The sequence below is a fragment of the Garra rufa genome, chromosome 21 (genome assembly GCF_049309525.1).
Source record: "Garra rufa chromosome 21, GarRuf1.0, whole genome shotgun sequence".
NCBI lineage: Eukaryota > Metazoa > Chordata > Actinopteri > Cypriniformes > Cyprinidae > Garra > Garra rufa.
The window spans coordinates 19022304-19048301 of NC_133381.1; the positions used below are offsets into that span (position 1 = coordinate 19022304).

Consider the following 25998-nt stretch of genomic DNA (forward strand, 5'->3'; position numbering starts at 1 on the left):
GTGTATCAGACCATTTTGTGCACCTGCTGACTTACAAAAAACGAAAGAACCTAAAACACCTGAGAAATCCAGTCAAAGCACACACTTGCTGAGATATCTTAATGTTTTTTGGCAGCCAAACGTTTTGGGTGTGCCAAGTAATGCTGAGTAATAGAGAGCGGTGAGGTGTAGGTGGACGAATCCTGCAAGCAATCAATCCACAGCTTGGTTGAACGCCTTAGTCACAGACCTTATATTTTTCTCGGCTAAAAACAGGAAGTAACAAAACCCTTGCTGTGAGTTGTTTTCACTTTCAACGGTCAGGAACATGAGCACAGCACAGTAAAGGAAATCGTGAGTGAATAGGGAAGATGGCCTCCATTTCCAGTTTCAACCAGGGAGAATGAAGCACACTTGCTGTTCTTGACACATGACTTTACCAATCACCTCAGAAGTCGAATTATTGCAGCGCCACAGTACTTCTGTCTATTCGCTTTTCACAACCCTATTCAGACATAAACACACACTACCGGTTAGGGCTGGGCAATTTGGCTTAGAATCAAAATCTCGATTAATTGAACATTTTAACCCGATTACGATTAATGAACGATTATTTTATTTATTAATAAAATTATATTTATATAATAATTATTTTTTTGCCCTCATAGTTCACTGACAAGTTTTGTACAGTAAATATGTTCACATATTACAAGCGAGAGATTTTTGGATGAAGGGTGCATTACTTGATTTTAAAATAATTGAAGGAAACACACTATCTACGATCTATGATTATTAATTGAACATCAGTGTTGAACAACTGAAATTAAAGCAAGCATTGCTTAAAACGAAAAGTCACATTTTTCTTAAATTAGTGAAAATAAATAACTTGCACTATTGGAAACAAAATAAATAATTTTCAATGTTTTTCATATTAAAAGTAGAAAATAAGCAGTATCTCCTCTAAATAAAATTACCCTTGTATATCCTGTAAATCCTTTTTACTGTATAAATACTGTTTAAGCTCTCCATCGACATGTCGGCGGAATAACGTAACGGAGCGCTTGTGTTTTTTAAAGGGAAAGTAATTGAAATAATCTTCCTGGAAAAATTTTAACGATTATAGGTTCTGAATGTCGATTTCGATTATTTTTCGATTAATCGCCCAGCCCTACTACCGGTTTCACAACCTCTTGACACTCTTTATGTGCAGTCAAAGCAATGCTCAGATAATAGTTTGAGTGATATCTTTTACAAATAAATGCACTTTTCAACTTAATAACGGGTCTGAAAATAATTGCCACCATTCGGGAGGTCTCTAAATAAAATACATTCAACAACGGTGAATTATTTAATGTGTTGATTGCAAGGTCTTTCATAACTGTCTTTCATTCTGCTGTGAAACTTTGTTGCTTAACTATTTTACCAAAAAAAGGAACCGTCTAGATGGCAATAAGTTACAAATATTATGATAAATAAAATAGAAATAATAAGTTATTATAAAATGAATCATTATTACGGAATTAAAATAAAAAACAGCATATTATTTTAGATATATTCTATATTAGTAGTAGCACTAGTATTAGTTGCTGCTTTCTATAAAGTTATTTTTTACCTTCTTTTTTAATTATCAGTTTTATTGTACTAAAAAATAAGGAGAGAAAATTAAGAATATTATGAAATAATGAAAAATTGGTCTGATATACTATTTAACAAAAAATAACTGTCATCAGCATAGAAAACAACATGTGACCCTGGACTACAAAACCAGTCTTAAGTTGCACGAGTATATTTGTAACAATAGACAAAAATACATTGTATGGGTTCTTATTTTAAAAATATATATATTTTTTTTTATTTTATACCAGTATCATTAGGATATTAAGTAAAGATCATGTTCCATGAAGATATTTTGTAAATTTCCCACCATAAATATATCAAAACTTTATTTTTGATTAGTAATACGCATTGCTAAGGACTTCATTTGGACAACTTTAATAGGTGATTTTCTTAATATTTAGATTTTTTTGCACCCTCAGAATGCAGATTTTTAAATAGTAGTAAGTATTGTCCTATCCTAACAAACATTACATCAATAAAAAAAAATTATTCAGCTTTTTCAGATGATGTAAAAATCTCAATTTCAAAATAATGACCCTTATGACTGCTTTTGTGGCCCATGGTCACATATCTGTTTAAACACCTGCAGGGAATGGATTTTGAGATCAGCTGCAATCATTTATCTTCAAGGCCCCTAACTGTGACTGTTCTGCCAATGCTGAGGACATTTACTCCAGACCTGAGACCCCAGATGAACTTCACTGACATGTCCAAGGCAGTAAGTATTGCAGTAAGCATATGACAGCAGTAACACACTGAGACATTACCTTATTTTGTAGTTTGGTAAAGTGTGCTTCTTCTTGATAACTCTCTTGAGCTGATTGACTATGATGGAGGTGAGCTGGGGCAGAGGACGGCCCTCAAACTGAGACTTCACCTCGAAGTCTATGAGCGGGTCCTCCAGGAAGGAGAAGGACCAGTGCGTGAAAGGCATGCGGGTGAACTGCAGCTTTAGGCGGCCTGCCACCCGGGTCATCTTCACAAACAGATAAGCCGATTTGCCGAATACCAAATCGACATCAATGGCCAGATGAAAGCCGCCGTTATATTCTAGGTCAACCTCGAAATTGAGCTCCTCTGGCATGTTGTCTTCATTGAGAGCCACTGGCTTCATGAGCCTGGCTGTTTTGAAGACGGGCACCGAGTTGCCCAGAGAAATATCCCGCAGACTGAGCCCCTCCAGCAGCCGCCCGGCGGTCTTGGTCTGGAGGAGCTCCTCAAACTCTACCTTGATCTTTTTGGTGATCCAGTGCCTGACGACTGGGGTGTCTCGGAGCTCGCGGAATAGGAACAGAAATATGGCATTGAGGAAATCGCATGTCTCTGCTTTGGAGGTGTGCTGAGGGTCGCTCAATGAAGGCGGTGGCGAGGACGGCTGCTGTTTGGGGCTGCTGCCGGGGACGGTGGTCTCTTGCTGCTTGGGAGAAGCGGCCTCTGGTTGTTTGGAGGCAGACGGTGTGATATCCGATTGTTGTTGCGTTGATTCGGCTTGTTGGTTGCTAAAGTAATCCTTCAGTGCGGGATCAGGAACTGCTTTGACATATTGAACTGTCCTAGCGATAGGCTCGGGGCTCCTCCGGTACAACAGTAGGAGCTGCAGAAGGAGCGTGACGATGGCCCCGGAGAAGGCAGAAATTAATATCAGGTATATCATTTTCGGATCCCCCGCTGCGGCGTGCGGGTTAAAGTGTACTCATGTTCCGCTGTCAGCCCGATTAAACAAAAGCGAGTTCCACCTGGCCGCTCACAAAGCTGCCATATCATCTGCTCCTTTCCTGGGCTTCGGAAACTGCCGCTGATTGGTAGAACGTAACGTCGCGTCAACGCGCTGGAAACCCTGCGTCATGACGGCATATGCCGGGCAGCGACCGAATGGCTGTGATCACGACAAATAATGCATACAAATTCTCACAAGAACGTTGTAAGCTGAATATTGATTATTCATGTTTTTTTTTTTTTGTTATAATGACAATGAAACCATTTTTTCCTAGACATGGCCTACATGCAATACAGAACTGACAAATATCATAAAGAAGGAACTAAATATAGTTTTACAGCTTAATGGAATTGATTATATAATGCAAATATTATAAGAAAAAACATATAATTATTATTATTAATTATTATTAGAAAGTCTCTTACATTCAATCAAACGATCTGGTTCCAACCCTTTTTTATTTAATAAATGAATGTGAAGTGTTTTGCATTGTTGTATATTGATCAGTGAAGTAGCACCATTTTCCACTATAGTTTGTAGAGGTTATTATTATTATTTGTTATTATTATTATTACAGTTTAAATTTGCTGCTTGCATAATGTACCTACATTTCGCATGTTGCTTATGGTCAGGGCCGCTGCTGGCCAAATGGGTGCCCTAAGCAGAAATTTACTTTTGTTCCCCCTCCCCCAAATATTACGGAAGTAAAAAAAAATGCATAATAAAACATTTCAAAATGTGAAATCTTAATAAAATAAACAATAATAAACTGAAATAAAATCAACACCGTCATCTGCTGGAGCTTTCCAAAGTTCAAAATTTACAATAAAGCAGACTTTGACAATCAAGCAGACAAGGGTTATGATGTTCACATATTTTTGTTGAGGAAATGATAGGAAAGATTTTGTGGATATTTTAAATGTTTTGTCAATATTACACAAGGAATTCGATCATCATGTAAGTGTAACAACTGCATTTACCAGGCCTTTGGTGCCCTTTTCAGGCATTTATATTAAAATTGTAATGTGAACTGTTAATTTTGTATTAGATTATGTATTTTAACACTGTTATTTAATGACACCATACGGTCATTATTAATCAATAATCATAATTGCTTCTGTGTTTTAATATAATGCATTTTAAGTCACCGTGTTTACTTAGATCTGCTATTCATATTAAGAAGGAGGCGTTAGTCGTGAAATTATTACCGACATTAAAACACATTATTAACGTCGACTGAATAAAATAAAGTGTCACAGGATTAAGAACGCACCTGAAAGTGATGAACGCGGGCTTCATCTTGGGCTTTTTTTTTCTTTTTCTTTCGTTTCACGGCACAGGACTTTTGATGTCTTTTTTTCCAGGACCAGGCATATTGTCCATCAATTATTATCATAATTTTTGGCCAAATAGGCAGCCGTAAACAGAGGTGAGGGCGCGTCATCACGTGTTCTTACTAGCCTACTCTGCGTTCACCGTAAAATGCAATATATACGTTTATATTTTTTGTTTATTTGTATATGTATATTATTAATTTATAATTATAATATATAAAAATATATATTATATTATAATATAATATATATTATAATATAAAAAATTAATTTATTATTATAATATAAATTTTTTTTTTTTTTTTTTTGAGCACCTGGGATGTTGCCCCCCTGGGAGTTGGTGCCCTACGCAGACTGCGTACTCTGCGTATAGGGAGCGGCGGTACTGCTTATGGTAATATGCAAACAAATACATAAATAAAAAACCCCAACTTTAAGTTTAATGGGCTGACGAGTCCTAATACATGAGACTTATAAAATAAAATTACAATTTTAGTGATGCATTATCACTGGATAATATAAAGTAAGTACATTTTCATTAATTCATTCATTGTCTTTAAAAAACTCGGCTGAGAAATTTAGTTTAGACAGAAAGTCCTATTTTGTACAAGGCACAAGTTTTTTTAGATTTGCAAGTAGCATTTTGAACAGAGATGGGCAGAGGCACTTGTGACCTCTTGGGTTGCTTCTGAGGACTGTTAAAATCTCAGCCTATAGCAATGCATGTGTTTAACCACTGGGTGTACAGTCATTAACTTGATTGAAACAATTAATCCCCATGTTGGCTTGCAGCAAATACCCTTTCACAAATCCTGTTTGATCTTTATCAACTCATGTTTCACTGCTGCTGGAGATCTGATCTGTGTTAGTCCAGAGACACACATTTATAATAGATTACAATAGTGCTAAACCAAACCCAAACTGAGGCAAACATTACTCCAGCTCCATCTTGTGGACGGTCAAAGATAGTACCGCACAAAAATATCATGCAATTATGCACTGAGAGCGTGGGTCCAAATCCCACTTCTGACAACAACTTTTCAGAAGCCCTAAAAAAGGACATATATGCTTATATATTAAATATGACTTAAGCAATATAGAATATGTTCTCAGATTTTAAGTGTGGCAAATATCAATCACTTACAAAAACTGAAACTTTTGGATTCCCACTAGTTCCTTAATTGTACTGATACTTACAGCACAGCTGTTGTACTGTCAGGATGGCCGAGCGGTCTAAGGCGCCAGACTCAAGGATTTCAACCATCTCAAATACTGAGGCTTCTGGTCTCCGAATGGAGGTGTGGGTTCAAATCCCACTTCTGACAACTATTTTTCAGAAGCCCGAAAAAATGACATAAATGACTTAAGCAATATAGAATATGTTCTCAGATTTTAAATTTGGCAAATATCAATCACTTGAAGAAAACTCAGACTTTTGGATTCCCATTAGTTTATTAATTGCACAGATACTTTCAGCACTGCTGTCGTACTGTCAGGATGGCCGAGCGGTCTAAGGCGCCAGACTCAAGGGTTTCAACCTTCTCAAATACTGAGGCTTCTGGTCTCCAAATGGAGGCGTGGGTTCAAATCCCACTTCTGACAATAACTTTTCAGGAGCCCGAAAAAATGTCATAAATGACTTACAGTTTTTTACAGACGCTAGGACACATTTCTCAATAGGTCACTTTTGCAAAACTCTTCACACAGTGAGCACAACAGAAGTCTATGCAGGCTAAACTGAGGATCAATTATCATTGTTTTGGCACAAAATGCATTCAATGACTACATCTCTCAAATTTCATGAATTCTTTTCTCACTCAGACACAACAACTGCCAAAAATCTTTGTACGTACAACACATTTTGTACATGCTTACATACTGTTTTCAAAACTGTTAAACTTCCAAACAATAACATAATGCAAAACTGAATAAGACAGCAAAATTCAACAGCAATATTTTATTGAAACATATTTCAAATCTAAAAATGCAGTAGATTAGCATTACTATTGTATCTGTATCAGTGGATGGTGTGTATACAAATTCTTGTATCTTGAAATTACTTACAGTTTTTTACAATCGTTTTTGCACTAATAACAGAACCGTAATGTCATTTTTCAAAACTCTAGACACATAATACACAACCAATGATCAAAATGCACATTTTTCAAACCACTTAACACATTTTTCAAATGCTTGGATACAATACACATAAGCCAAAGATAATTTGTTCATTGAACTTAAATCACCTTTTCAAAATGACACAACTTAACATCAAAGTATTACTATTTCAAAATGCAACTCACACATTACATCTGAGATGAGTGTGCATTCATTTCATTACAAAGATTGAACTATCAGTTGATACATCTGCTTAAAATGATAAGTAACTGTTGCATTACCCTTGAAGCATAGCTTTTATGGAAAATAGTGCATGTTTCAGGATAGATCATTTGACACCAGTTACCGCAGAATATGACCCAGATGGACTACACTACACTCTCAGAAAAAAAGGAACAAAACTATACCTTTTAGGGTACAAGTAGCTGTCACTGGGGTGTTACCAAGGGTAAAAATTTTTGGGTACATAATTGTAAAATAAGGACCCATTGTGTACCTTTAAAGGTACCTTTATATGTTTTGTTGCCCAGGAACAAAATTGTACCTCTGCAGTACCTTTTTTTTTTAACTGTGTATCTATGGATGTCATATTTCATTCTTTATCAGATATGGTTTCTATGGCCCCATGTACCTCTTTTACAGAACACATTTTCATATTCAACATTACTGAATGCAAGATGTCATTTTTATGTTATTGCTTTTGGGCTTTTAATGAGTTAATGGCTACCCTGGTAAAAAAAAAAAAAAAAAAAAAAAAAAGAATGTATAAAGAATGTTGGTACACAAATTAGCCCTGCTAAAAAAAAAAACATCCAAAGCCAGCCTAGGCTGTTTGGCTGTTTTTAGCTGGTCATAGCTGGTCAGCAGGCTGGTTTTAGAGGGGTATTGGCCACTTTTCTGTCTGGTCAGGCAGGGAAACCACCAGCTAAAACCAGCCTGACCAGGCTGGGAGACCAGCTAAAACCAGCTAAGACCAGCCAACCAGCCTAGGCTGGTTTTAGCAGTTTTTTTTTTCAGCAGGGTACAGTATACTGTAAACTGTATTCTGTACCCTGCTGAAAAAAAACAGCTAAAACTTTGAATCTAAATTTTTCCTTTAGAAAACCTATGCTGAGATTTATTTTATCAGTAATTTCAACATTACAGTATTTCAATGATACCACTGTGTCTGTACTGTTCTCAGTATACAGTAAAAAAAATGAAACCTGAATCACATATTTTGTACAACTATATTTAATGATTGTACTAGCAAAAACACATTGAAACTATGGGTAACCTGTGTATGGGTGATCTAAAGTAATGTTCCTATAATATTTCATAATACATTCGTTTTTTGAAACAAAGCTTCTGCTAATGCAAGGCTTCTTTAAAGATATGAACGCAATATGCAAAGTTTTGAACACTGGACGGCCTGTGTTACAAATAATGACTGTTTTGAGTTTTGTATCTAGAGTTTTGAAAAATGACATTAAGGTTCAGTTATTAGTGCAAAAACGATTGTAAAAAACTGTAAATGTGGCAAATATCTATCACTTGACGAAAACTCAGACTTTTGGATTCCCATTAGTTTATTAATTGCACCGATACTTACAGCACAGCTGTTGTACTGTCAGGATGGCCGAGCGGTCTAAGGCGCCAGACTCAAGGTTTCAACCTTCTCAAATACTGAGGCTTCTGGTCTCCGAATGGAGGCGTGGGTTCAAATCCTCCTTCTGACAGCAACTTTTCATAAACCTGAAAAAATGACATATATGCTTATATATTAAATATGACTTAAGCAATATAGAATATGTTCTCAGATTTTAAATGTGGCAAATATCTATCACTTGACGAAAACTCAGACTTTTGGATTCCCATTAGTTTATTAATTGCACCGATACTTACAGCACAGCTGTCGTACTGTCAGGATGGCCGAGCGGTCTAAGGCGCCAGACTCAAGGTTTCAACCTTCTCAAATACTGAGGCTTCTGGTCTCCGAATGGAGGCGTGGGTTCAAATCCCACTTCTGACAGCAACTTTTCATAAACCTGAAAAAATGACATATATGCTTATATATTAAATATGATTTAAGCAATATAGAATATGTTCTCAGATTTTAAATGTGGCAAATATCTATCACTTACAAAAGCTGAAACTTTCGGATTCCCACTATTTCATTAACTGTACCGATACTTACAGTCAGCTGTCGTACTGTCAGGATGGCCGAGCGGTCTAAGGCGCCAGACTCAAGGGTTTCGACCTTCTCAAATACTGAGGCTTCTGGTCTCCGAATGGAGGCGTGGGTTCAAATCCCACTTCTGACAACTATTTTTCAGGAGCCTGAAAAAATGTCATAAATGACTTAAGCAATATAGAATATGTTCTCAGATTTTAAATGTGGCAAATATCTATCACTTACAAAAGCTGAAACTTTTGGATTCCCATTAGATCTTTAATTGTACCGATACTTACAGCAAAGCTGTCGTACTGTCAGGATGGCCGAGCGGTCTAAGGCGCCAGACTCAAGGTTTCAACCTTCTCAAATACTGAGGCTTCTGGTCTCCGAATGGAGGCGTGGGTTCAAATCCCACTTCTGACAGCAACTGTTCATAAACCTGAAAAAATGACATATATGCTTATATATTAAATATGACTTAAGCAATATAGAATATGTTCTCAGATTTTAAATGTGGCAAATATATATCACTTGACGAAAACTCAGTCTTTTGGATTCCCATTAGTTTATTAATTGCACCGAATGGAGGCGTGGGTTCAAATCCCACTTCTGACAATAACTTTTCAGAAGCCCGAAAAAATGACATCTACGACTTAAGCAATATAGAATATGTTCTCAGATTTTAAATGTGGCAAATATCTATCACTTGACGAAAACTCAGACTTTTGGATTCCCATTAGTTTATTAATTGCACCGATACTTACAGCTCAGCTGTCGTACTGTCAGGATGGCCGAGCGGTCTAAGGCGCCAGACTCAAGGTTTCAACCTTCTCTAATACTGAGGCTTCTGGTCTCCGAATGGAGGCGTGGGTTCAAATCCCACTTCTGACAGCAACTTTTCATAAACCTGAAAAAATGACATATATGCTTATATATTAAATATGACTTAAGCAATATAGAATATGTTCTCAGATTTTAAATTTCGCAAATATCTATCACTTACAAAAGCTGAAACTTTTGGATTCCCACTATTTCATTAACTGTACCGATACTTAGAGTCAGCTTTAGTACTGTCAGGATGGCCGAGTGGTCTAAGGCGCCAGACTCAAGGGTTTTGACCTTCTCAAATACTGAGGCTTCTGGTCTCCGAATGGAGGCGTGGGTTCAAATCCCACTTCTGACAGCAACTTTTCATAAACCTGAAAAAATGACATATATGCTTATATATTAAATATGACTTAAGCAATATAGAATATGTTCTCAGATTTTAAATGTGGCAAATATCTATCACTTTACAATGGCTGAAACTTTTGGATTCCCATTAGATTTTTAATTGTACCGATACTTACAGCAAAGCTGTCGTACTGTCAGGATGGCCGAGCGGTCTAAGGCGCCAGACTCAAGGTTTCAACCTTCTCAAATACTGAGGCTTCTGGTCTCCAAATGGAGGCGTGGGTTCAAATCCCACTTCTGACAGCAACTTTTCAGAAGCCCGAAAAAATGACATCTACGACTTAAGCAATATAGAATATGTTCTCAGATTTTAAATGTGGCAAATATCTATCACTTGACAAAAACTCAGACTTTTGGATTCCCATTAGTTTATTAATTGCACCGATACTTACAGCAAAGCTGTCGTACTGTCAGGATGGCCGAGCGGTCTAAGGCGCCAGACTCAAGGTTTCAACCTTCTCAAATACTGAGGCTTCTGGTCTCCGAATGGAGGCGTGGGTTCAAATCCCACTTCTGACAACTATTTTTCAGGAGCCTGAAAAAATGTCATAAATGACTTAAGCAATATAGAATATGTTCTCAGATTTTAAATGTGGCAAATATCTATCACTTACAAAAGCTGAAACTTTTGGATTCCCATTAGTTTATTAATTGCACCGATACTTACAGCAAAGCTGTCGTACTGTCAGGATGGCCGAGCGGTCTAAGGCGCCAGACTCAAGGTTTCAACCTTCTCAAATACTGAGGCTTCTGGTCTCCGAATGGAGGCGTGGGTTCAAATCCCACTTCTGACAGCAACTTTTCAGAAGTCCGAAAAAATGACATCTACGACTTAAGCAATATAGAATATGTTCTCAGATTTTAAATGTGGCAAATATCTATCACTTACAAAAGCTGAAACTTTTGGATTCCCATTAGTTTATTAATTGCACCGATACTTACAGCACAGCTGTCGTACTGTCAGGATGGCCGAGCGGTCTAAGGCGCCAGACTCAAGGTTTCAACCTTCTCAAATACTGAGGCTTCTGGTCTCCGAATGGAGGCGTGGGTTCAAATCCCACTTCTGACAGCAACTTTTCAGAAGCCCGAAAAAATGACATCTACGACTTAAGCAATATAGAATATGTTCTCAGATTTTAAATGTGGCAACTATCTATCACTTGACAAAAACTCAGACTTTTGGATTCCCATTAGTTTATTAATTGCACCGATACTTACAGCAAAGCTGTCGTACTGTCAGGATGGCCGAGCGGTCTAAGGCACCAGACTCAAGGTTTCAACCTTCTCAAATACTGAGGCTTCTGGTCTCCGAATGGAGGCGTGGGTTCAAATCCCACTTCTGACAGCAACTTTTCATAAACCTGAAAAAATGACATATATGCTTATATATTAAATATGACTTAAGCAATATAGAATATGTTCTCAGATTTTAAATGTGGCAAATATCTATCACTTACAAAAGCTGAAACTTTCGGATTCCCACTATTTCATTAACTGTACCGATACTTACAGTCAGCTGTCGTACTGTCAGGATGGCCGAGCGGTCTAAGGCGCCAGACTCAAGGGTTTCGACCTTCTCAAATACTGAGGCTTCTGGTCTCCGAATGGAGGCGTGGGTTCAAATCCCACTTCTGACAACTATTTTTCAGGAGCCTGAAAAAATGTCATAAATGACTTAAGCAATATAGAATATGTTCTCAGATTTTAAATGTGGCAAATATCTATCACTTGACAAAAACTCAGACTTTTGGATTCCCATTAGTTTATTAATTGCACCGATACTTACAGCAAAGCTGTCGTACTGTCAGGATGGCCGAGCGGTCTAAGGCGCCAGACTCAAGGTTTCAACCTTCTCAAATACTGAGGCTTCTGGTCTCCGAATGGAGGCGTGGGTTCAAATCCCACTTCTGACAACTATTTTTCAGGAGCCTGAAAAAATGTCAGAAATGACTTAAGCAATATAGAATATGTTCTCAGATTTTAAATGTGGCAAATATCTATCACTTACAAAAGCTGAAACTTTTGGATTCCCATTAGATCTTTAATTGTACCGATACTAACAGCAAAGCTGTCGTACTGTCAGGATGGCCGAGCGGTCTAAGGCGCCAGACTCAAGGTTTCAACCTTCTCAAATACTGAGGCTTCTGGTCTCCGAATGGAGGCGTAGGTTCAAATCCCACTTCTGACAGCAACTTTTCAGAAGCCCGAAAAAATGACATCTACGACTTAAGCAATATAGAATATGTTCTCAGATTTTAAATGTGGCAAATATCTATCACTTTACAATAGCTGAAACTTTTGGATTCCCATTAGATTTTTAATTGTACCGATACTTACAGCAAAGCTGTCGTACTGTCAGGATGGCCGAGCGGTCTAAGGCGCCAGACTCAAGGTTTCATCCTTCTCAAATACTGAGGCTTCTGGTCTCTGAATGGAGGCGTGGGTTCAAATCCCACTTCTGACAGCAACTTTTCAGAAGCCCGAAAAAATGACATCTACAACTTAAGCAATATAGAATATGTTCTCAGATTTTAAATGTGCCAAATATCTATCACTTGACAAAAACTCAGACTTTTGGATTCCCATTAGTTTATTAATTGCACCGATACTTACAGCAAAGCTGTCGTACTGTCAGGATGGCCGAGCGGTCTAAGGCGCCAGACTCAAGGTTTCAACCTTCTCAAATACTGAGGCTTCTGGTCTCCGAATGGAGGCGTGGGTTCAAATCCCACTTCTGACAGCAACTTTTCATAAACCTGAAAAAATGACATATATGCTTATATATTAAATATGACTTAAGCAATATAGAATATGTTCTCAGATTTTAAATGTGGCAAATATCTATCACTTGACGAAAACTCAGACTTTTGGATTCCCATTAGTTTATTAATTGCACCGATACTTACAGCACAGCTGTCGTACTGTCAGGATGGCCGAGCGGTCTAAGGCGCCAGACTCAAGGTTTCAACCTTCTCAAATACTGAGGCTTCTGGTCTCCGAATGGAGGCGTGGGTTCAAATCCCACTTCTGACAGCAACTTTTCATAAACCTGAAAAAATGACATATATGCTTATATATTAAATATGACTTAAGCAATATAGAATATGTTCTCAGATTTTAAATGTGGCAAATATCTATCACTTACAAAAGCTGAAACTTTCGGATTCCCACTATTTCATTAACTGTACCGATACTTACAGTCAGCTGTCGTACTGTCAGGATGGCCGAGCGGTCTAAGGCGCCAGACTCAAGGTTTCAACTTTCTCAAATACTGAGGCTTCTGGTCTCCGAATGGAGGCGTGGGTTCAAATCCCACTTCTGACAGCAACTTTTCAGAAGCCCGAAAAAATGACATCTACGACTTAAGCAATATAGAATATGTTCTCAGATTTTAAATGTGGCAACTATCTATCACTTGACAAAAACTCAGACTTTTGGATTCCCATTAGTTTATTAATTGCACCGATACTTACAGCAAAGCTGTCGTACTGTCAGGATGGCCGAGCGGTCTAAGGCGCCAGACTCAAGGTTTCAACCTTCTCAAATACTGAGGCTTCTGGTCTCCGAATGGAGGCGTGGGTTCAAATCCCACTTCTGACAGCAACTTTTCATAAACCTGAAAAAATGACATATATGCTTATATATTAAATATGACTTAAGCAATATAGAATATGTTCTCAGATTTTAAATGTGGCAAATATCTATCACTTACAAAAGCTGAAACTTTCGGATTCCCACTATTTCATTAACTGTACCGATACTTACAGTCAGCTGTCGTACTGTCAGGATGGCCGAGCGGTCTAAGGCGCCAGACTCAAGGTTTCAACTTTCTCAAATACTGAGGCTTCTGGTCTCCGAATGGAGGCGTGGGTTCAAATCCCACTTCTGACAGCAACTTTTCAGAAGCCCGAAAAAATGACATCTACGACTTAAGCAATATAGAATATGTTCTCAGATTTTAAATGTGGCAACTATCTATCACTTGACAAAAACTCAGACTTTTGGATTCCCATTAGTTTATTAATTGCACCGATACTTACAGCAAAGCTGTCGTACTGTCAGGATGGCCGAGCGGTCTAAGGCGCCAGACTCAAGGTTTCAACCTTCTCAAATACTGAGGCTTCTGGTCTCCGAATGGAGGCGTGGGTTCAAATCCCACTTCTGACAGCAACTTTTCATAAACCTGAAAAAATGACATATATGCTTATATATTAAATATGACTTAAGCAATATAGAATATGTTCTCAGATTTTAAATTTGGCAAATATCTATCACTTACAAAAGCTGAAACTTTTGGATTCCCACTATTTCATTAACTGTACCGATACTTAGAGTCAGCTGTAGTACTGTCAGGATGGCCGAGTGGTCTAAGGCGCCAGACTCAAGGGTTTTGACCTTCTCAAATACTGAGGCTTCTGGTCTCCGAATGGAGGCGTGGGTTCAAATCCCACTTCTGACAGCAACTTTTCATAAACCTGAAAAAATGACATATATGCTTATATATTAAATATGACTTAAGCAATATAGAATATGTTCTCAGATTTTAAATGTGGCAAATATCTATCACTTTACAATAGCTGAAACTTTTGGATTCCCATTAGATTTTTAATTGTACCGATACTTACAGCAAAGCTGTAGTACTGTCAGGATGGCCGAGCGGTCTAAGGCGCCAGACTCAAGGTTTCATCCTTCTCAAATACTGAGGCTTCTGGTCTCCGAATGGAGGCGTGGGTTCAAATCCCACTTCTGACAGCAACTTTTCAGAAGCCCGAAAAAATGACATCTACGACTTAAGCAATATAGAATATGTTCTCAGATTTTAAATGTGGCAAATATCTATCACTTACAAAAGCTGAAACTTTTGGATTCCCATTAGATCTTTAATTGTACCGATTCTTACATCAAAGCTGTCGTACTGTCAGGATGGCCGAGCGGTCTAAGGCGCCAGACTCAAGGTTTCAACCTTCTCAAATACTGAGGCTTCTGGTCTCCGAATGGAGGCGTGGGTTCAAATCCTCCTTCTGACAGCAACTTTTCATAAACCTGAAAAAATGACATATATGCTTATATATTAAATATGACTTAAGCAATATAGAATATGTTCTCAGATTTTAAATGTGGCAAATATCTATCACTTACAAAAGCTGAAACTTTCGGATTCCCACTATTTCATTAACTGTACCGATACTTACAGTCAGCTGTCGTACTGTCAGGATGGCCGAGCGGTCTAAGGCGCCAGACTCAAGGTTTCAACCTTCTCAAATACTGAGGCTTCTGGTCTCCGAATGGAGGCGTGGGTTCAAATCCCACTTCTGACAACTATTTTTCAGGAGCCTGAAAAAATGTCATAAATGACTTAAGCAATATAGAATATGTTCTCAGATTTTAAATGTGGCAAATATCTATCACTTACAAAAGCTGAAACTTTTGGATTCCCATTAGATCTTTAATTGTACCGATACTTACAGCAAAGCTGTCGTACTGTCAGGATGGCCGAGCGGTCTAAGGCGCCAGACTCAAGGTTTCAACCTTCTCAAATACTGAGGCTTCTGGTCTCCGAATGGAGGCGTGGGTTCAAATCCCACTTCTGACAGCAACTGTTCATAAACCTGAAAAAATGACATATATGCTTATATATTAAATATGACTTAAGCAATATAGAATATGTTCTCAGATTTTAAATGTGGCAAATATATATCACTTGACGAAAACTCAGTCTTTTGGATTCCCATTAGTTTATTAATTGCACCGAATGGAGGCGTGGGTTCAAATCCCACTTCTGACAATAACTTTTCAGAAGCCCGAAAAAATGACATCTACGACTTAAGCAATATAGAATATGTTCTCAGATTTTAAATGTGGCAAATATCTATCACTTGACGAAAACTCAGACTTTTGGATTCCCATTAGTTTATTAATTGCACCGATACTTACAGCTCAGCTGTCGTACTGTCAGGATGGCCGAGCGGTCTAAGGCGCCAGACTCAAGGGTTTTGACCTTCTCAAATACTGAGGCTTCTGGTCTCCGAATGGAGGCGTGGGTTCAAATCCCACTTCTGACAGCAACTTTTCATAAACCTGAAAAAATGACATATATGCTTATATATTAAATATGACTTAAGCAATATAGAATATGTTCTCAGATTTTAAATTTGGCAAATATCTATCACTTACAAAAGCTGAAACTTTTGGATTCCCACTATTTCATTAACTGTACCGATACTTAGAGTCAGCTTTAGTACTGTCAGGATGGCCGAGTGGTCTAAGGCGCCAGACTCAAGGGTTTTGACCTTCTCAAATACTGAGGCTTCTGGTCTCCGAATGGAGGCGTGGGTTCAAATCCCACTTCTGACAGCAACTTTTCATAAACCTGAAAAAATGACATATATGCTTATATATTAAATATGACTTAAGCAATATAGAATATGTTCTCAGATTTTAAATGTGGCAAATATCTATCACTTGACGAAAACTCAGACTTTTGGATTCCCATTAGTTTATTAATTGCACCGATACTTACAGCACAGCTGTCGTACTGTCAGGATGGCCGAGCGGTCTAAGGCGCCAGACTCAAGGTTTCAACCTTCTCAAATACTGAGGCTTCTGGTCTCCGAATGGAGGCGTGGGTTCAAATCCCACTTCTGACAGCAACTTTTCATAAACCTGAAAAAATGACATATATGCTTATATATTAAATATGATTTAAGCAATATAGAATATGTTCTCAGATTTTAAATGTGGCAAATATCTATCACTTACAAAAGCTGAAACTTTCGGATTCCCACTATTTCATTAACTGTACCGATACTTACAGTCAGCTGTCGTACTGTCAGGATGGCCGAGCGGTCTAAGGCGCCAGACTCAAGGGTTTCGACCTTCTCAAATACTGAGGCTTCTGGTCTCCGAATGGAGGCGTGGGTTCAAATCCCACTTCTGACAACTATTTTTCAGGAGCCTGAAAAAATGTCATAAATGACTTAAGCAATATAGAATATGTTCTCAGATTTTAAATGTGGCAAATATCTATCACTTACAAAAGCTGAAACTTTTGGATTCCCATTAGATCTTTAATTGTACCGATACTTACAGCAAAGCTGTCGTACTGTCAGGATGGCCGAGCGGTCTAAGGCGCCAGACTCAAGGTTTCAACCTTCTCAAATACTGAGGCTTCTGGTCTCCGAATGGAGGCGTGGGTTCAAATCCCACTTCTGACAGCAACTGTTCATAAACCTGAAAAAATGACATATATGCTTATATATTAAATATGACTTAAGCAATATAGAATATGTTCTCAGATTTTAAATGTGGCAAATATATATCACTTGACGAAAACTCAGTCTTTTGGATTCCCATTAGTTTATTAATTGCACCGAATGGAGGCGTGGGTTCAAATCCCACTTCTGACAATAACTTTTCAGAAGCCCGAAAAAATGACATCTACGACTTAAGCAATATAGAATATGTTCTCAGATTTTAAATGTGGCAAATATCTATCACTTGACGAAAACTCAGACTTTTGGATTCCCATTAGTTTATTAATTGCACCGATACTTACAGCTCAGCTGTCGTACTGTCAGGATGGCCGAGCGGTCTAAGGCGCCAGACTCAAGGTTTCAACCTTCTCTAATACTGAGGCTTCTGGTCTCCGAATGGAGGCGTGGGTTCAAATCCCACTTCTGACAGCAACTTTTCATAAACCTGAAAAAATGACATATATGCTTATATATTAAATATGACTTAAGCAATATAGAATATGTTCTCAGATTTTAAATTTCGCAAATATCTATCACTTACAAAAGCTGAAACTTTTGGATTCCCACTATTTCATTAACTGTACCGATACTTAGAGTCAGCTTTAGTACTGTCAGGATGGCCGAGTGGTCTAAGGCGCCAGACTCAAGGGTTTTGACCTTCTCAAATACTGAGGCTTCTGGTCTCCGAATGGAGGCGTGGGTTCAAATCCCACTTCTGACAGCAACTTTTCATAAACCTGAAAAAATGACATATATGCTTATATATTAAATATGACTTAAGCAATATAGAATATGTTCTCAGATTTTAAATGTGGCAAATATCTATCACTTTACAATGGCTGAAACTTTTGGATTCCCATTAGATTTTTAATTGTACCGATACTTACAGCAAAGCTGTCGTACTGTCAGGATGGCCGAGCGGTCTAAGGCGCCAGACTCAAGGTTTCAACCTTCTCAAATACTGAGGCTTCTGGTCTCCAAATGGAGGCGTGGGTTCAAATCCCACTTCTGACAGCAACTTTTCAGAAGCCCGAAAAAATGACATCTACGACTTAAGCAATATAGAATATGTTCTCAGATTTTAAATGTGGCAAATATCTATCACTTGACAAAAACTCAGACTTTTGGATTCCCATTAGTTTATTAATTGCACCGATACTTACAGCAAAGCTGTCGTACTGTCAGGATGGCCGAGCGGTCTAAGGCGCCAGACTCAAGGTTTCAACCTTCTCAAATACTGAGGCTTCTGGTCTCCGAATGGAGGCGTGGGTTCAAATCCCACTTCTGACAACTATTTTTCAGGAGCCTGAAAAAATGTCATAAATGACTTAAGCAATATAGAATATGTTCTCAGATTTTAAATGTGGCAAATATCTATCACTTACAAAAGCTGAAACTTTTGGATTCCCATTAGTTTATTAATTGCACCGATACTTACAGCAAAGCTGTCGTACTGTCAGGATGGCCGAGCGGTCTAAGGCGCCAGACTCAAGGTTTCAACCTTCTCAAATACTGAGGCTTCTGGTCTCCGAATGGAGGCGTGGGTTCAAATCCCACTTCTGACAGCAACTTTTCAGAAGTCCGAAAAAATGACATCTACGACTTAAGCAATATAGAATATGTTCTCAGATTTTAAATGTGGCAAATATCTATCACTTACAAAAGCTGAAACTTTTGGATTCCCATTAGTTTATTAATTGCACCGATACTTACAGCACAGCTGTCGTACTGTCAGGATGGCCGAGCGGTCTAAGGCGCCAGACTCAAGGTTTCAACCTTCTCAAATACTGAGGCTTCTGGTCTCCGAATGGAGGCGTGGGTTCAAATCCCACTTCTGACAGCAACTTTTCAGAAGCCCGAAAAAATGACATCTACGACTTAAGCAATATAGAATATGTTCTCAGATTTTAAATGTGGCAACTATCTATCACTTGACAAAAACTCAGACTTTTGGATTCCCATTAGTTTATTAATTGCACCGATACTTACAGCAAAGCTGTCGTACTGTCAGGATGGCCGAGCGGTCTAAGGCACCAGACTCAAGGTTTCAACCTTCTCAAATACTGAGGCTTCTGGTCTCCGAATGGAGGCGTGGGTTCAAATCCCACTTCTGACAGCAACTTTTCATAAACCTGAAAAAATGACATATATGCTTATATATTAAATATGACTTAAGCAATATAGAATATGTTCTCAGATTTTAAATGTGGCAAATATCTATCACTTACAAAAGCTGAAACTTTCGGATTCCCACTATTTCATTAACTGTACCGATACTTACAGTCAGCTGTCGTACTGTCAGGATGGCCGAGCGGTCTAAGGCGCCAGACTCAAGGGTTTCGACCTTCTCAAATACTGAGGCTTCTGGTCTCCGAATGGAGGCGTGGGTTCAAATCCCACTTCTGACAACTATTTTTCAGGAGCCTGAAAAAATGTCATAAATGACTTAAGCAATATAGAATATGTTCTCAGATTTTAAATGTGGCAAATATCTATCACTTGACAAAAACTCAGACTTTTGGATTCCCATTAGTTTATTAATTGCACCGATACTTACAGCAAAGCTGTCGTACTGTCAGGATGGCCGAGCGGTCTAAGGCGCCAGACTCAAGGTTTCAACCTTCTCAAATACTGAGGCTTCTGGTCTCCGAATGGAGGCGTGGGTTCAAATCCCACTTCTGACAACTATTTTTCAGGAGCCTGAAAAAATGTCAGAAATGACTTAAGCAATATAGAATATGTTCTCAGATTTTAAATGTGGCAAATATCTATCACTTACAAAAGCTGAAACTTTTGGATTCCCATTAGATCTTTAATTGTACCGATACTAACAGCAAAGCTGTCGTACTGTCAGGATGGCCGAGCGGTCTAAGGCGCCAGACTCAAGGTTTCAACCTTCTCAAATACTGAGGCTTCTGGTCTCCGAATGGAGGCGTAGGTTCAAATCCCTCTTCTGACAGCAACTTTTCAGAAGCCCGAAAAAATGACATCTACGACTTAAGCAATATAGAATATGTTCTCAGATTTTAAATGTGGCAAATATCTATCACTTTACAATAGCTGAAACTTTTGGATTCCCATTAGATTTTTAATTGTACCGATACTTACAGCAAAGCTGTCGTACTGTCAGGATGGCCGAGCGGTCTAAGGCGCCAGACTCAAGGTTTCATCCTTCTCAAATACTGAGGCTTCTGGTCTCTGAATGGAGGCGTGGGTTCAAATCCCACTTCTGACAGCAACTTTTCAGAAGCCCGAAAAAATGACATCTACAACTTAAGCAATATAGAATATGTTCTCAGATTTTAAATGTGCCAAATATCTATCACTTGACAAAAACTCAGACTTTTGGATTCCCATTAGTTTATTAATTGCACCGATACTTACAGCAAAGCTGTCGTACTGTCAGGATGGCCGAGCGGTCTAAGGCGCCAGACTCAAGGTTTCAACCTTCTCAAATACTGAGGCTTCTGGTCTCCGAATGGAGGCGTGGGTTCAAATCCCACTTCTGACAGCAACTTTTCATAAACCTGAAAAAATGACATATATGCTTATATATTAAATATGACTTAAGCAATATAGAATATGTTCTCAGATTTTAAATGTGGCAAATATCTATCACTTGACGAAAACTCAGACTTTTGGATTCCCATTAGTTTATTAATTGCACCGATACTTACAGCACAGCTGTCGTACTGTCAGGATGGCCGAGCGGTCTAAGGCGCCAGACTCAAGGTTTCAACCTTCTCAAATACTGAGGCTTCTGGTCTCCGAATGGAGGCGTGGGTTCAAATCCCACTTCTGACAGCAACTTTTCATAAACCTGAAAAAATGACATATATGCTTATATATTAAATATGACTTAAGCAATATAGAATATGTTCTCAGATTTTAAATGTGGCAAATATCTATCACTTACAAAAGCTGAAACTTTCGGATTCCCACTATTTCATTAACTGTACCGATACTTACAGTCAGCTGTCGTACTGTCAGGATGGCCGAGCGGTCTAAGGCGCCAGACTCAAGGTTTCAACTTTCTCAAATACTGAGGCTTCTGGTCTCCGAATGGAGGCGTGGGTTCAAATCCCACTTCTGACAGCAACTTTTCAGAAGCCCGAAAAAATGACATCTACGACTTAAGCAATATAGAATATGTTCTCAGATTTTAAATGTGGCAACTATCTATCACTTGACAAAAACTCAGACTTTTGGATTCCCATTAGTTTATTAATTGCACCGATACTTACAGCAAAGCTGTCGTACTGTCAGGATGGCCGAGCGGTCTAAGGCGCCAGACTCAAGGTTTCAACCTTCTCAAATACTGAGGCTTCTGGTCTCCGAATGGAGGCGTGGGTTCAAATCCCACTTCTGACAGCAACTTTTCATAAACCTGAAAAAATGACATATATGCTTATATATTAAATATGACTTAAGCAATATAGAATATGTTCTCAGATTTTAAATGTGGCAAATATCTATCACTTACAAAAGCTGAAACTTTCGGATTCCCACTATTTCATTAACTGTACCGATACTTACAGTCAGCTGTCGTACTGTCAGGATGGCCGAGCGGTCTAAGGCGCCAGACTCAAGGTTTCAACTTTCTCAAATACTGAGGCTTCTGGTCTCCGAATGGAGGCGTGGGTTCAAATCCCACTTCTGACAGCAACTTTTCAGAAGCCCGAAAAAATGACATCTACGACTTAAGCAATATAGAATATGTTCTCAGATTTTAAATGTGGCAACTATCTATCACTTGACAAAAACTCAGACTTTTGGATTCCCATTAGTTTATTAATTGCACCGATACTTACAGCAAAGCTGTCGTACTGTCAGGATGGCCGAGCGGTCTAAGGCGCCAGACTCAAGGTTTCAACCTTCTCAAATACTGAGGCTTCTGGTCTCCGAATGGAGGCGTGGGTTCAAATCCCACTTCTGACAGCAACTTTTCATAAACCTGAAAAAATGACATATATGCTTATATATTAAATATGACTTAAGCAATATAGAATATGTTCTCAGATTTTAAATTTGGCAAATATCTATCACTTACAAAAGCTGAAACTTTTGGATTCCCACTATTTCATTAACTGTACCGATACTTAGAGTCAGCTGTAGTACTGTCAGGATGGCCGAGTGGTCTAAGGCGCCAGACTCAAGGGTTTTGACCTTCTCAAATACTGAGGCTTCTGGTCTCCGAATGGAGGCGTGGGTTCAAATCCCACTTCTGACAGCAACTTTTCATAAACCTGAAAAAATGACATATATGCTTATATATTAAATATGACTTAAGCAATATAGAATATGTTCTCAGATTTTAAATGTGGCAAATATCTATCACTTTACAATAGCTGAAACTTTTGGATTCCCATTAGATTTTTAATTGTACCGATACTTACAGCAAAGCTGTAGTACTGTCAGGATGGCCGAGCGGTCTAAGGCGCCAGACTCAAGGTTTCATCCTTCTCAAATACTGAGGCTTCTGGTCTCCGAATGGAGGCGTGGGTTCAAATCCCACTTCTGACAGCAACTTTTCAGAAGCCCGAAAAAATGACATCTACGACTTAAGCAATATAGAATATGTTCTCAGATTTTAAATGTGGCAAATATCTATCACTTACAAAAGCTGAAACTTTTGGATTCCCATTAGATCTTTAATTGTACCGATTCTTACATCAAAGCTGTCGTACTGTCAGGATGGCCGAGCGGTCTAAGGCGCCAGACTCAAGGTTTCAACCTTCTCAAATACTGAGGCTTCTGGTCTCCGAATGGAGGCGTGGGTTCAAATCCTCCTTCTGACAGCAACTTTTCATAAACCTGAAAAAATGACATATATGCTTATATATTAAATATGACTTAAGCAATATAGAATATGTTCTCAGATTTTAAATGTGGCAAATATCTATCACTTACAAAAGCTGAAACTTTCGGATTCCCACTATTTCATTAACTGTACCGATACTTACAGTCAGCTGTCGTACTGTCAGGATGGCCGAGCGGTCTAAGGCGCCAGACTCAAGGTTTCAACCTTCTCAAATACTGAGGCTTCTGGTCTCCGAATGGAGGCGTGGGTTCAAATCCCACTTCTGACAACTATTTTTCAGGAGCCTGAAAAAATGTCATAAATGACTTAAGCAATATAGAATATGTTCTCAGATTTTAAATGTGGCAAATATCTATCACTTACAAAAGCTGAAACTTTTGGATTCCCATTAGATCTTTAATTGTACCGATACTTACAGCAAAGCTGTCGTACTGTCAGGATGGCCGAGCGGTCTAAGGCGCCAGACTCAAGGTTTCAACCTTCTCAAATACTGAGGCTTCTGGTCTCCGAATGGAGGCGTGGGTTCAAATCCCACTTCTGACAGCAACTGTTCATAAACCTGAAAAAATGACATATATGCTTATATATTAAATATGACTTAAGCAATATAGAATATGTTCTCAGATTTTAAATGTGGCAAATATATATCACTTGACGAAAACTCAGTCTTTTGGATTCCCATTAGTTTATTAATTGCACCGAATGGAGGCGTGGGTTCAAATCCCACTTCTGACAATAACTTTTCAGAAGCCCGAAAAAATGACATCTACGACTTAAGCAATATAGAATATGTTCTCAGATTTTAAATGTGGCAAATATCTATCACTTGACGAAAACTCAGACTTTTGGATTCCCATTAGTTTATTAATTGCACCGATACTTACAGCTCAGCTGTCGTACTGTCAGGATGGCCGAGCGGTCTAAGGCGCCAGACTCAAGGGTTTTGACCTTCTCAAATACTGAGGCTTCTGGTCTCCGAATGGAGGCGTGGGTTCAAATCCCACTTCTGACAGCAACTTTTCATAAACCTGAAAAAATGACATATATGCTTATATATTAAATATGACTTAAGCAATATAGAATATGTTCTCAGATTTTAAATTTGGCAAATATCTATCACTTACAAAAGCTGAAACTTTTGGATTCCCACTATTTCATTAACTGTACCGATACTTAGAGTCAGCTTTAGTACTGTCAGGATGGCCGAGTGGTCTAAGGCGCCAGACTCAAGGGTTTTGACCTTCTCAAATACTGAGGCTTCTGGTCTCCGAATGGAGGCGTGGGTTCAAATCCCACTTCTGACAGCAACTTTTCATAAACCTGAAAAAATGACATATATGCTTATATATTAAATATGACTTAAGCAATATAGAATATGTTCTCAGATTTTAAATGTGGCAAATATCTATCACTTGACGAAAACTCAGACTTTTGGATTCCCATTAGTTTATTAATTGCACCGATACTTACAGCACAGCTGTCGTACTGTCAGGATGGCCGAGCGGTCTAAGGCGCCAGACTCAAGGTTTCAACCTTCTCAAATACTGAGGCTTCTGGTCTCCGAATGGAGGCGTGGGTTCAAATCCCACTTCTGACAGCAACTTTTCATAAACCTGAAAAAATGACATATATGCTTATATATTAAATATGATTTAAGCAATATAGAATATGTTCTCAGATTTTAAATGTGGCAAATATCTATCACTTACAAAAGCTGAAACTTTCGGATTCCCACTATTTCATTAACTGTACCGATACTTACAGTCAGCTGTCGTACTGTCAGGATGGCCGAGCGGTCTAAGGCGCCAGACTCAAGGGTTTCGACCTTCTCAAATACTGAGGCTTCTGGTCTCCGAATGGAGGCGTGGGTTCAAATCCCACTTCTGACAACTATTTTTCAGGAGCCTGAAAAAATGTCATAAATGACTTAAGCAATATAGAATATGTTCTCAGATTTTAAATGTGGCAAATATCTATCACTTACAAAAGCTGAAACTTTTGGATTCCCATTAGATCTTTAATTGTACCGATACTTACAGCAAAGCTGTCGTACTGTCAGGATGGCCGAGCGGTCTAAGGCGCCAGACTCAAGGTTTCAACCTTCTCAAATACTGAGGCTTCTGGTCTCCGAATGGAGGCGTGGGTTCAAATCCCACTTCTGACAGCAACTGTTCATAAACCTGAAAAAATGACATATATGCTTATATATTAAATATGACTTAAGCAATATAGAATATGTTCTCAGATTTTAAATGTGGCAAATATATATCACTTGACGAAAACTCAGTCTTTTGGATTCCCATTAGTTTATTAATTGCACCGAATGGAGGCGTGGGTTCAAATCCCACTTCTGACAATAACTTTTCAGAAGCCCGAAAAAATGACATCTACGACTTAAGCAATATAGAATATGTTCTCAGATTTTAAATGTGGCAAATATCTATCACTTGACGAAAACTCAGACTTTTGGATTCCCATTAGTTTATTAATTGCACCGATACTTACAGCTCAGCTGTCGTACTGTCAGGATGGCCGAGCGGTCTAAGGCGCCAGACTCAAGGTTTCAACCTTCTCTAATACTGAGGCTTCTGGTCTCCGAATGGAGGCGTGGGTTCAAATCCCACTTCTGACAGCAACTTTTCATAAACCTGAAAAAATGACATATATGCTTATATATTAAATATGACTTAAGCAATATAGAATATGTTCTCAGATTTTAAATTTCGCAAATATCTATCACTTACAAAAGCTGAAACTTTTGGATTCCCACT

At 38.5% G+C, this 25998-nt stretch overlaps 1 protein-coding gene and 61 non-coding genes across 62 annotated transcripts in view; 61 read left to right on the forward strand and 1 right to left on the reverse strand.

The window, feature by feature from the left end:
• Positions 1–3499, reverse strand: part of pdzd8 (PDZ domain containing 8) — a 50100-nt gene extending 46601 nt beyond the window's left edge. The window contains exon 1 of the mRNA XM_073827378.1: positions 2364–3499. Coding sequence (XP_073683479.1) covers positions 2364–3250 — 887 coding nt within the window. The 5' untranslated portion in view covers positions 3251–3499. The remainder of the gene's footprint in view (positions 1–2363) is intronic.
• Positions 3500–5861: 2362 nt separating this feature from the next.
• Positions 5862–5972, forward strand: trnal-caa (transfer RNA leucine (anticodon CAA)). Its single transcript has 2 exons — positions 5862–5899; positions 5927–5972. It is a non-coding gene; the product is annotated as a tRNA-Leu (tRNA).
• A 166-nt stretch (positions 5973–6138) lies between these two features.
• trnal-caa (transfer RNA leucine (anticodon CAA)) lies at positions 6139–6249 on the forward strand. Its single transcript has 2 exons — positions 6139–6176; positions 6204–6249. It is a non-coding gene; the product is annotated as a tRNA-Leu (tRNA).
• Positions 6250–8373: 2124 nt separating this feature from the next.
• On the forward strand, positions 8374–8483 carry trnal-caa (transfer RNA leucine (anticodon CAA)). The gene is made up of 2 exons: positions 8374–8411; positions 8438–8483. It is a non-coding gene; the product is annotated as a tRNA-Leu (tRNA).
• A 183-nt stretch (positions 8484–8666) lies between these two features.
• Positions 8667–8776, forward strand: trnal-caa (transfer RNA leucine (anticodon CAA)). Its single transcript has 2 exons — positions 8667–8704; positions 8731–8776. It is a non-coding gene; the product is annotated as a tRNA-Leu (tRNA).
• A 181-nt stretch (positions 8777–8957) lies between these two features.
• trnal-caa (transfer RNA leucine (anticodon CAA)) lies at positions 8958–9068 on the forward strand. Its single transcript has 2 exons — positions 8958–8995; positions 9023–9068. It is a non-coding gene; the product is annotated as a tRNA-Leu (tRNA).
• Positions 9069–9233: 165 nt separating this feature from the next.
• Positions 9234–9343, forward strand: trnal-caa (transfer RNA leucine (anticodon CAA)). The gene is made up of 2 exons: positions 9234–9271; positions 9298–9343. It is a non-coding gene; the product is annotated as a tRNA-Leu (tRNA).
• A 358-nt stretch (positions 9344–9701) lies between these two features.
• trnal-caa (transfer RNA leucine (anticodon CAA)) lies at positions 9702–9811 on the forward strand. Its single transcript has 2 exons — positions 9702–9739; positions 9766–9811. It is a non-coding gene; the product is annotated as a tRNA-Leu (tRNA).
• A 181-nt stretch (positions 9812–9992) lies between these two features.
• Positions 9993–10103, forward strand: trnal-caa (transfer RNA leucine (anticodon CAA)). The gene is made up of 2 exons: positions 9993–10030; positions 10058–10103. It is a non-coding gene; the product is annotated as a tRNA-Leu (tRNA).
• A 183-nt stretch (positions 10104–10286) lies between these two features.
• On the forward strand, positions 10287–10396 carry trnal-caa (transfer RNA leucine (anticodon CAA)). Its single transcript has 2 exons — positions 10287–10324; positions 10351–10396. It is a non-coding gene; the product is annotated as a tRNA-Leu (tRNA).
• A 166-nt stretch (positions 10397–10562) lies between these two features.
• Positions 10563–10672, forward strand: trnal-caa (transfer RNA leucine (anticodon CAA)). The gene is made up of 2 exons: positions 10563–10600; positions 10627–10672. It is a non-coding gene; the product is annotated as a tRNA-Leu (tRNA).
• A 165-nt stretch (positions 10673–10837) lies between these two features.
• trnal-caa (transfer RNA leucine (anticodon CAA)) lies at positions 10838–10947 on the forward strand. The gene is made up of 2 exons: positions 10838–10875; positions 10902–10947. It is a non-coding gene; the product is annotated as a tRNA-Leu (tRNA).
• A 165-nt stretch (positions 10948–11112) lies between these two features.
• On the forward strand, positions 11113–11222 carry trnal-caa (transfer RNA leucine (anticodon CAA)). The gene is made up of 2 exons: positions 11113–11150; positions 11177–11222. It is a non-coding gene; the product is annotated as a tRNA-Leu (tRNA).
• A 166-nt stretch (positions 11223–11388) lies between these two features.
• On the forward strand, positions 11389–11498 carry trnal-caa (transfer RNA leucine (anticodon CAA)). Its single transcript has 2 exons — positions 11389–11426; positions 11453–11498. It is a non-coding gene; the product is annotated as a tRNA-Leu (tRNA).
• Positions 11499–11679: 181 nt separating this feature from the next.
• trnal-caa (transfer RNA leucine (anticodon CAA)) lies at positions 11680–11790 on the forward strand. The gene is made up of 2 exons: positions 11680–11717; positions 11745–11790. It is a non-coding gene; the product is annotated as a tRNA-Leu (tRNA).
• Positions 11791–11956: 166 nt separating this feature from the next.
• trnal-caa (transfer RNA leucine (anticodon CAA)) lies at positions 11957–12066 on the forward strand. The gene is made up of 2 exons: positions 11957–11994; positions 12021–12066. It is a non-coding gene; the product is annotated as a tRNA-Leu (tRNA).
• Positions 12067–12231: 165 nt separating this feature from the next.
• trnal-caa (transfer RNA leucine (anticodon CAA)) lies at positions 12232–12341 on the forward strand. Its single transcript has 2 exons — positions 12232–12269; positions 12296–12341. It is a non-coding gene; the product is annotated as a tRNA-Leu (tRNA).
• Positions 12342–12507: 166 nt separating this feature from the next.
• Positions 12508–12617, forward strand: trnal-caa (transfer RNA leucine (anticodon CAA)). Its single transcript has 2 exons — positions 12508–12545; positions 12572–12617. It is a non-coding gene; the product is annotated as a tRNA-Leu (tRNA).
• A 166-nt stretch (positions 12618–12783) lies between these two features.
• On the forward strand, positions 12784–12893 carry trnal-caa (transfer RNA leucine (anticodon CAA)). Its single transcript has 2 exons — positions 12784–12821; positions 12848–12893. It is a non-coding gene; the product is annotated as a tRNA-Leu (tRNA).
• A 183-nt stretch (positions 12894–13076) lies between these two features.
• On the forward strand, positions 13077–13186 carry trnal-caa (transfer RNA leucine (anticodon CAA)). Its single transcript has 2 exons — positions 13077–13114; positions 13141–13186. It is a non-coding gene; the product is annotated as a tRNA-Leu (tRNA).
• A 181-nt stretch (positions 13187–13367) lies between these two features.
• trnal-caa (transfer RNA leucine (anticodon CAA)) lies at positions 13368–13477 on the forward strand. The gene is made up of 2 exons: positions 13368–13405; positions 13432–13477. It is a non-coding gene; the product is annotated as a tRNA-Leu (tRNA).
• A 166-nt stretch (positions 13478–13643) lies between these two features.
• Positions 13644–13753, forward strand: trnal-caa (transfer RNA leucine (anticodon CAA)). Its single transcript has 2 exons — positions 13644–13681; positions 13708–13753. It is a non-coding gene; the product is annotated as a tRNA-Leu (tRNA).
• A 181-nt stretch (positions 13754–13934) lies between these two features.
• trnal-caa (transfer RNA leucine (anticodon CAA)) lies at positions 13935–14044 on the forward strand. The gene is made up of 2 exons: positions 13935–13972; positions 13999–14044. It is a non-coding gene; the product is annotated as a tRNA-Leu (tRNA).
• A 166-nt stretch (positions 14045–14210) lies between these two features.
• On the forward strand, positions 14211–14320 carry trnal-caa (transfer RNA leucine (anticodon CAA)). The gene is made up of 2 exons: positions 14211–14248; positions 14275–14320. It is a non-coding gene; the product is annotated as a tRNA-Leu (tRNA).
• Positions 14321–14501: 181 nt separating this feature from the next.
• On the forward strand, positions 14502–14612 carry trnal-caa (transfer RNA leucine (anticodon CAA)). Its single transcript has 2 exons — positions 14502–14539; positions 14567–14612. It is a non-coding gene; the product is annotated as a tRNA-Leu (tRNA).
• A 183-nt stretch (positions 14613–14795) lies between these two features.
• Positions 14796–14905, forward strand: trnal-caa (transfer RNA leucine (anticodon CAA)). The gene is made up of 2 exons: positions 14796–14833; positions 14860–14905. It is a non-coding gene; the product is annotated as a tRNA-Leu (tRNA).
• A 165-nt stretch (positions 14906–15070) lies between these two features.
• On the forward strand, positions 15071–15180 carry trnal-caa (transfer RNA leucine (anticodon CAA)). Its single transcript has 2 exons — positions 15071–15108; positions 15135–15180. It is a non-coding gene; the product is annotated as a tRNA-Leu (tRNA).
• Positions 15181–15361: 181 nt separating this feature from the next.
• On the forward strand, positions 15362–15471 carry trnal-caa (transfer RNA leucine (anticodon CAA)). Its single transcript has 2 exons — positions 15362–15399; positions 15426–15471. It is a non-coding gene; the product is annotated as a tRNA-Leu (tRNA).
• Positions 15472–15636: 165 nt separating this feature from the next.
• Positions 15637–15746, forward strand: trnal-caa (transfer RNA leucine (anticodon CAA)). The gene is made up of 2 exons: positions 15637–15674; positions 15701–15746. It is a non-coding gene; the product is annotated as a tRNA-Leu (tRNA).
• Positions 15747–16104: 358 nt separating this feature from the next.
• trnal-caa (transfer RNA leucine (anticodon CAA)) lies at positions 16105–16215 on the forward strand. The gene is made up of 2 exons: positions 16105–16142; positions 16170–16215. It is a non-coding gene; the product is annotated as a tRNA-Leu (tRNA).
• A 181-nt stretch (positions 16216–16396) lies between these two features.
• On the forward strand, positions 16397–16507 carry trnal-caa (transfer RNA leucine (anticodon CAA)). Its single transcript has 2 exons — positions 16397–16434; positions 16462–16507. It is a non-coding gene; the product is annotated as a tRNA-Leu (tRNA).
• Positions 16508–16690: 183 nt separating this feature from the next.
• On the forward strand, positions 16691–16800 carry trnal-caa (transfer RNA leucine (anticodon CAA)). Its single transcript has 2 exons — positions 16691–16728; positions 16755–16800. It is a non-coding gene; the product is annotated as a tRNA-Leu (tRNA).
• Positions 16801–16981: 181 nt separating this feature from the next.
• trnal-caa (transfer RNA leucine (anticodon CAA)) lies at positions 16982–17092 on the forward strand. Its single transcript has 2 exons — positions 16982–17019; positions 17047–17092. It is a non-coding gene; the product is annotated as a tRNA-Leu (tRNA).
• Positions 17093–17257: 165 nt separating this feature from the next.
• On the forward strand, positions 17258–17367 carry trnal-caa (transfer RNA leucine (anticodon CAA)). Its single transcript has 2 exons — positions 17258–17295; positions 17322–17367. It is a non-coding gene; the product is annotated as a tRNA-Leu (tRNA).
• A 358-nt stretch (positions 17368–17725) lies between these two features.
• trnal-caa (transfer RNA leucine (anticodon CAA)) lies at positions 17726–17835 on the forward strand. The gene is made up of 2 exons: positions 17726–17763; positions 17790–17835. It is a non-coding gene; the product is annotated as a tRNA-Leu (tRNA).
• Positions 17836–18016: 181 nt separating this feature from the next.
• Positions 18017–18127, forward strand: trnal-caa (transfer RNA leucine (anticodon CAA)). Its single transcript has 2 exons — positions 18017–18054; positions 18082–18127. It is a non-coding gene; the product is annotated as a tRNA-Leu (tRNA).
• A 183-nt stretch (positions 18128–18310) lies between these two features.
• On the forward strand, positions 18311–18420 carry trnal-caa (transfer RNA leucine (anticodon CAA)). Its single transcript has 2 exons — positions 18311–18348; positions 18375–18420. It is a non-coding gene; the product is annotated as a tRNA-Leu (tRNA).
• A 166-nt stretch (positions 18421–18586) lies between these two features.
• Positions 18587–18696, forward strand: trnal-caa (transfer RNA leucine (anticodon CAA)). Its single transcript has 2 exons — positions 18587–18624; positions 18651–18696. It is a non-coding gene; the product is annotated as a tRNA-Leu (tRNA).
• A 165-nt stretch (positions 18697–18861) lies between these two features.
• Positions 18862–18971, forward strand: trnal-caa (transfer RNA leucine (anticodon CAA)). Its single transcript has 2 exons — positions 18862–18899; positions 18926–18971. It is a non-coding gene; the product is annotated as a tRNA-Leu (tRNA).
• Positions 18972–19136: 165 nt separating this feature from the next.
• On the forward strand, positions 19137–19246 carry trnal-caa (transfer RNA leucine (anticodon CAA)). Its single transcript has 2 exons — positions 19137–19174; positions 19201–19246. It is a non-coding gene; the product is annotated as a tRNA-Leu (tRNA).
• Positions 19247–19412: 166 nt separating this feature from the next.
• trnal-caa (transfer RNA leucine (anticodon CAA)) lies at positions 19413–19522 on the forward strand. The gene is made up of 2 exons: positions 19413–19450; positions 19477–19522. It is a non-coding gene; the product is annotated as a tRNA-Leu (tRNA).
• A 181-nt stretch (positions 19523–19703) lies between these two features.
• On the forward strand, positions 19704–19814 carry trnal-caa (transfer RNA leucine (anticodon CAA)). Its single transcript has 2 exons — positions 19704–19741; positions 19769–19814. It is a non-coding gene; the product is annotated as a tRNA-Leu (tRNA).
• Positions 19815–19980: 166 nt separating this feature from the next.
• On the forward strand, positions 19981–20090 carry trnal-caa (transfer RNA leucine (anticodon CAA)). The gene is made up of 2 exons: positions 19981–20018; positions 20045–20090. It is a non-coding gene; the product is annotated as a tRNA-Leu (tRNA).
• A 165-nt stretch (positions 20091–20255) lies between these two features.
• Positions 20256–20365, forward strand: trnal-caa (transfer RNA leucine (anticodon CAA)). Its single transcript has 2 exons — positions 20256–20293; positions 20320–20365. It is a non-coding gene; the product is annotated as a tRNA-Leu (tRNA).
• Positions 20366–20531: 166 nt separating this feature from the next.
• On the forward strand, positions 20532–20641 carry trnal-caa (transfer RNA leucine (anticodon CAA)). Its single transcript has 2 exons — positions 20532–20569; positions 20596–20641. It is a non-coding gene; the product is annotated as a tRNA-Leu (tRNA).
• A 166-nt stretch (positions 20642–20807) lies between these two features.
• trnal-caa (transfer RNA leucine (anticodon CAA)) lies at positions 20808–20917 on the forward strand. The gene is made up of 2 exons: positions 20808–20845; positions 20872–20917. It is a non-coding gene; the product is annotated as a tRNA-Leu (tRNA).
• Positions 20918–21100: 183 nt separating this feature from the next.
• trnal-caa (transfer RNA leucine (anticodon CAA)) lies at positions 21101–21210 on the forward strand. Its single transcript has 2 exons — positions 21101–21138; positions 21165–21210. It is a non-coding gene; the product is annotated as a tRNA-Leu (tRNA).
• Positions 21211–21391: 181 nt separating this feature from the next.
• Positions 21392–21501, forward strand: trnal-caa (transfer RNA leucine (anticodon CAA)). Its single transcript has 2 exons — positions 21392–21429; positions 21456–21501. It is a non-coding gene; the product is annotated as a tRNA-Leu (tRNA).
• Positions 21502–21667: 166 nt separating this feature from the next.
• Positions 21668–21777, forward strand: trnal-caa (transfer RNA leucine (anticodon CAA)). Its single transcript has 2 exons — positions 21668–21705; positions 21732–21777. It is a non-coding gene; the product is annotated as a tRNA-Leu (tRNA).
• Positions 21778–21958: 181 nt separating this feature from the next.
• trnal-caa (transfer RNA leucine (anticodon CAA)) lies at positions 21959–22068 on the forward strand. The gene is made up of 2 exons: positions 21959–21996; positions 22023–22068. It is a non-coding gene; the product is annotated as a tRNA-Leu (tRNA).
• Positions 22069–22234: 166 nt separating this feature from the next.
• Positions 22235–22344, forward strand: trnal-caa (transfer RNA leucine (anticodon CAA)). Its single transcript has 2 exons — positions 22235–22272; positions 22299–22344. It is a non-coding gene; the product is annotated as a tRNA-Leu (tRNA).
• Positions 22345–22525: 181 nt separating this feature from the next.
• trnal-caa (transfer RNA leucine (anticodon CAA)) lies at positions 22526–22636 on the forward strand. Its single transcript has 2 exons — positions 22526–22563; positions 22591–22636. It is a non-coding gene; the product is annotated as a tRNA-Leu (tRNA).
• A 183-nt stretch (positions 22637–22819) lies between these two features.
• Positions 22820–22929, forward strand: trnal-caa (transfer RNA leucine (anticodon CAA)). Its single transcript has 2 exons — positions 22820–22857; positions 22884–22929. It is a non-coding gene; the product is annotated as a tRNA-Leu (tRNA).
• A 165-nt stretch (positions 22930–23094) lies between these two features.
• Positions 23095–23204, forward strand: trnal-caa (transfer RNA leucine (anticodon CAA)). The gene is made up of 2 exons: positions 23095–23132; positions 23159–23204. It is a non-coding gene; the product is annotated as a tRNA-Leu (tRNA).
• A 181-nt stretch (positions 23205–23385) lies between these two features.
• On the forward strand, positions 23386–23495 carry trnal-caa (transfer RNA leucine (anticodon CAA)). Its single transcript has 2 exons — positions 23386–23423; positions 23450–23495. It is a non-coding gene; the product is annotated as a tRNA-Leu (tRNA).
• A 165-nt stretch (positions 23496–23660) lies between these two features.
• trnal-caa (transfer RNA leucine (anticodon CAA)) lies at positions 23661–23770 on the forward strand. The gene is made up of 2 exons: positions 23661–23698; positions 23725–23770. It is a non-coding gene; the product is annotated as a tRNA-Leu (tRNA).
• A 358-nt stretch (positions 23771–24128) lies between these two features.
• trnal-caa (transfer RNA leucine (anticodon CAA)) lies at positions 24129–24239 on the forward strand. The gene is made up of 2 exons: positions 24129–24166; positions 24194–24239. It is a non-coding gene; the product is annotated as a tRNA-Leu (tRNA).
• A 181-nt stretch (positions 24240–24420) lies between these two features.
• trnal-caa (transfer RNA leucine (anticodon CAA)) lies at positions 24421–24531 on the forward strand. Its single transcript has 2 exons — positions 24421–24458; positions 24486–24531. It is a non-coding gene; the product is annotated as a tRNA-Leu (tRNA).
• A 183-nt stretch (positions 24532–24714) lies between these two features.
• trnal-caa (transfer RNA leucine (anticodon CAA)) lies at positions 24715–24824 on the forward strand. Its single transcript has 2 exons — positions 24715–24752; positions 24779–24824. It is a non-coding gene; the product is annotated as a tRNA-Leu (tRNA).
• Positions 24825–25005: 181 nt separating this feature from the next.
• On the forward strand, positions 25006–25116 carry trnal-caa (transfer RNA leucine (anticodon CAA)). The gene is made up of 2 exons: positions 25006–25043; positions 25071–25116. It is a non-coding gene; the product is annotated as a tRNA-Leu (tRNA).
• A 165-nt stretch (positions 25117–25281) lies between these two features.
• trnal-caa (transfer RNA leucine (anticodon CAA)) lies at positions 25282–25391 on the forward strand. The gene is made up of 2 exons: positions 25282–25319; positions 25346–25391. It is a non-coding gene; the product is annotated as a tRNA-Leu (tRNA).
• Positions 25392–25749: 358 nt separating this feature from the next.
• Positions 25750–25859, forward strand: trnal-caa (transfer RNA leucine (anticodon CAA)). Its single transcript has 2 exons — positions 25750–25787; positions 25814–25859. It is a non-coding gene; the product is annotated as a tRNA-Leu (tRNA).
• Positions 25860–25998: the final 139 nt, after the last annotated feature.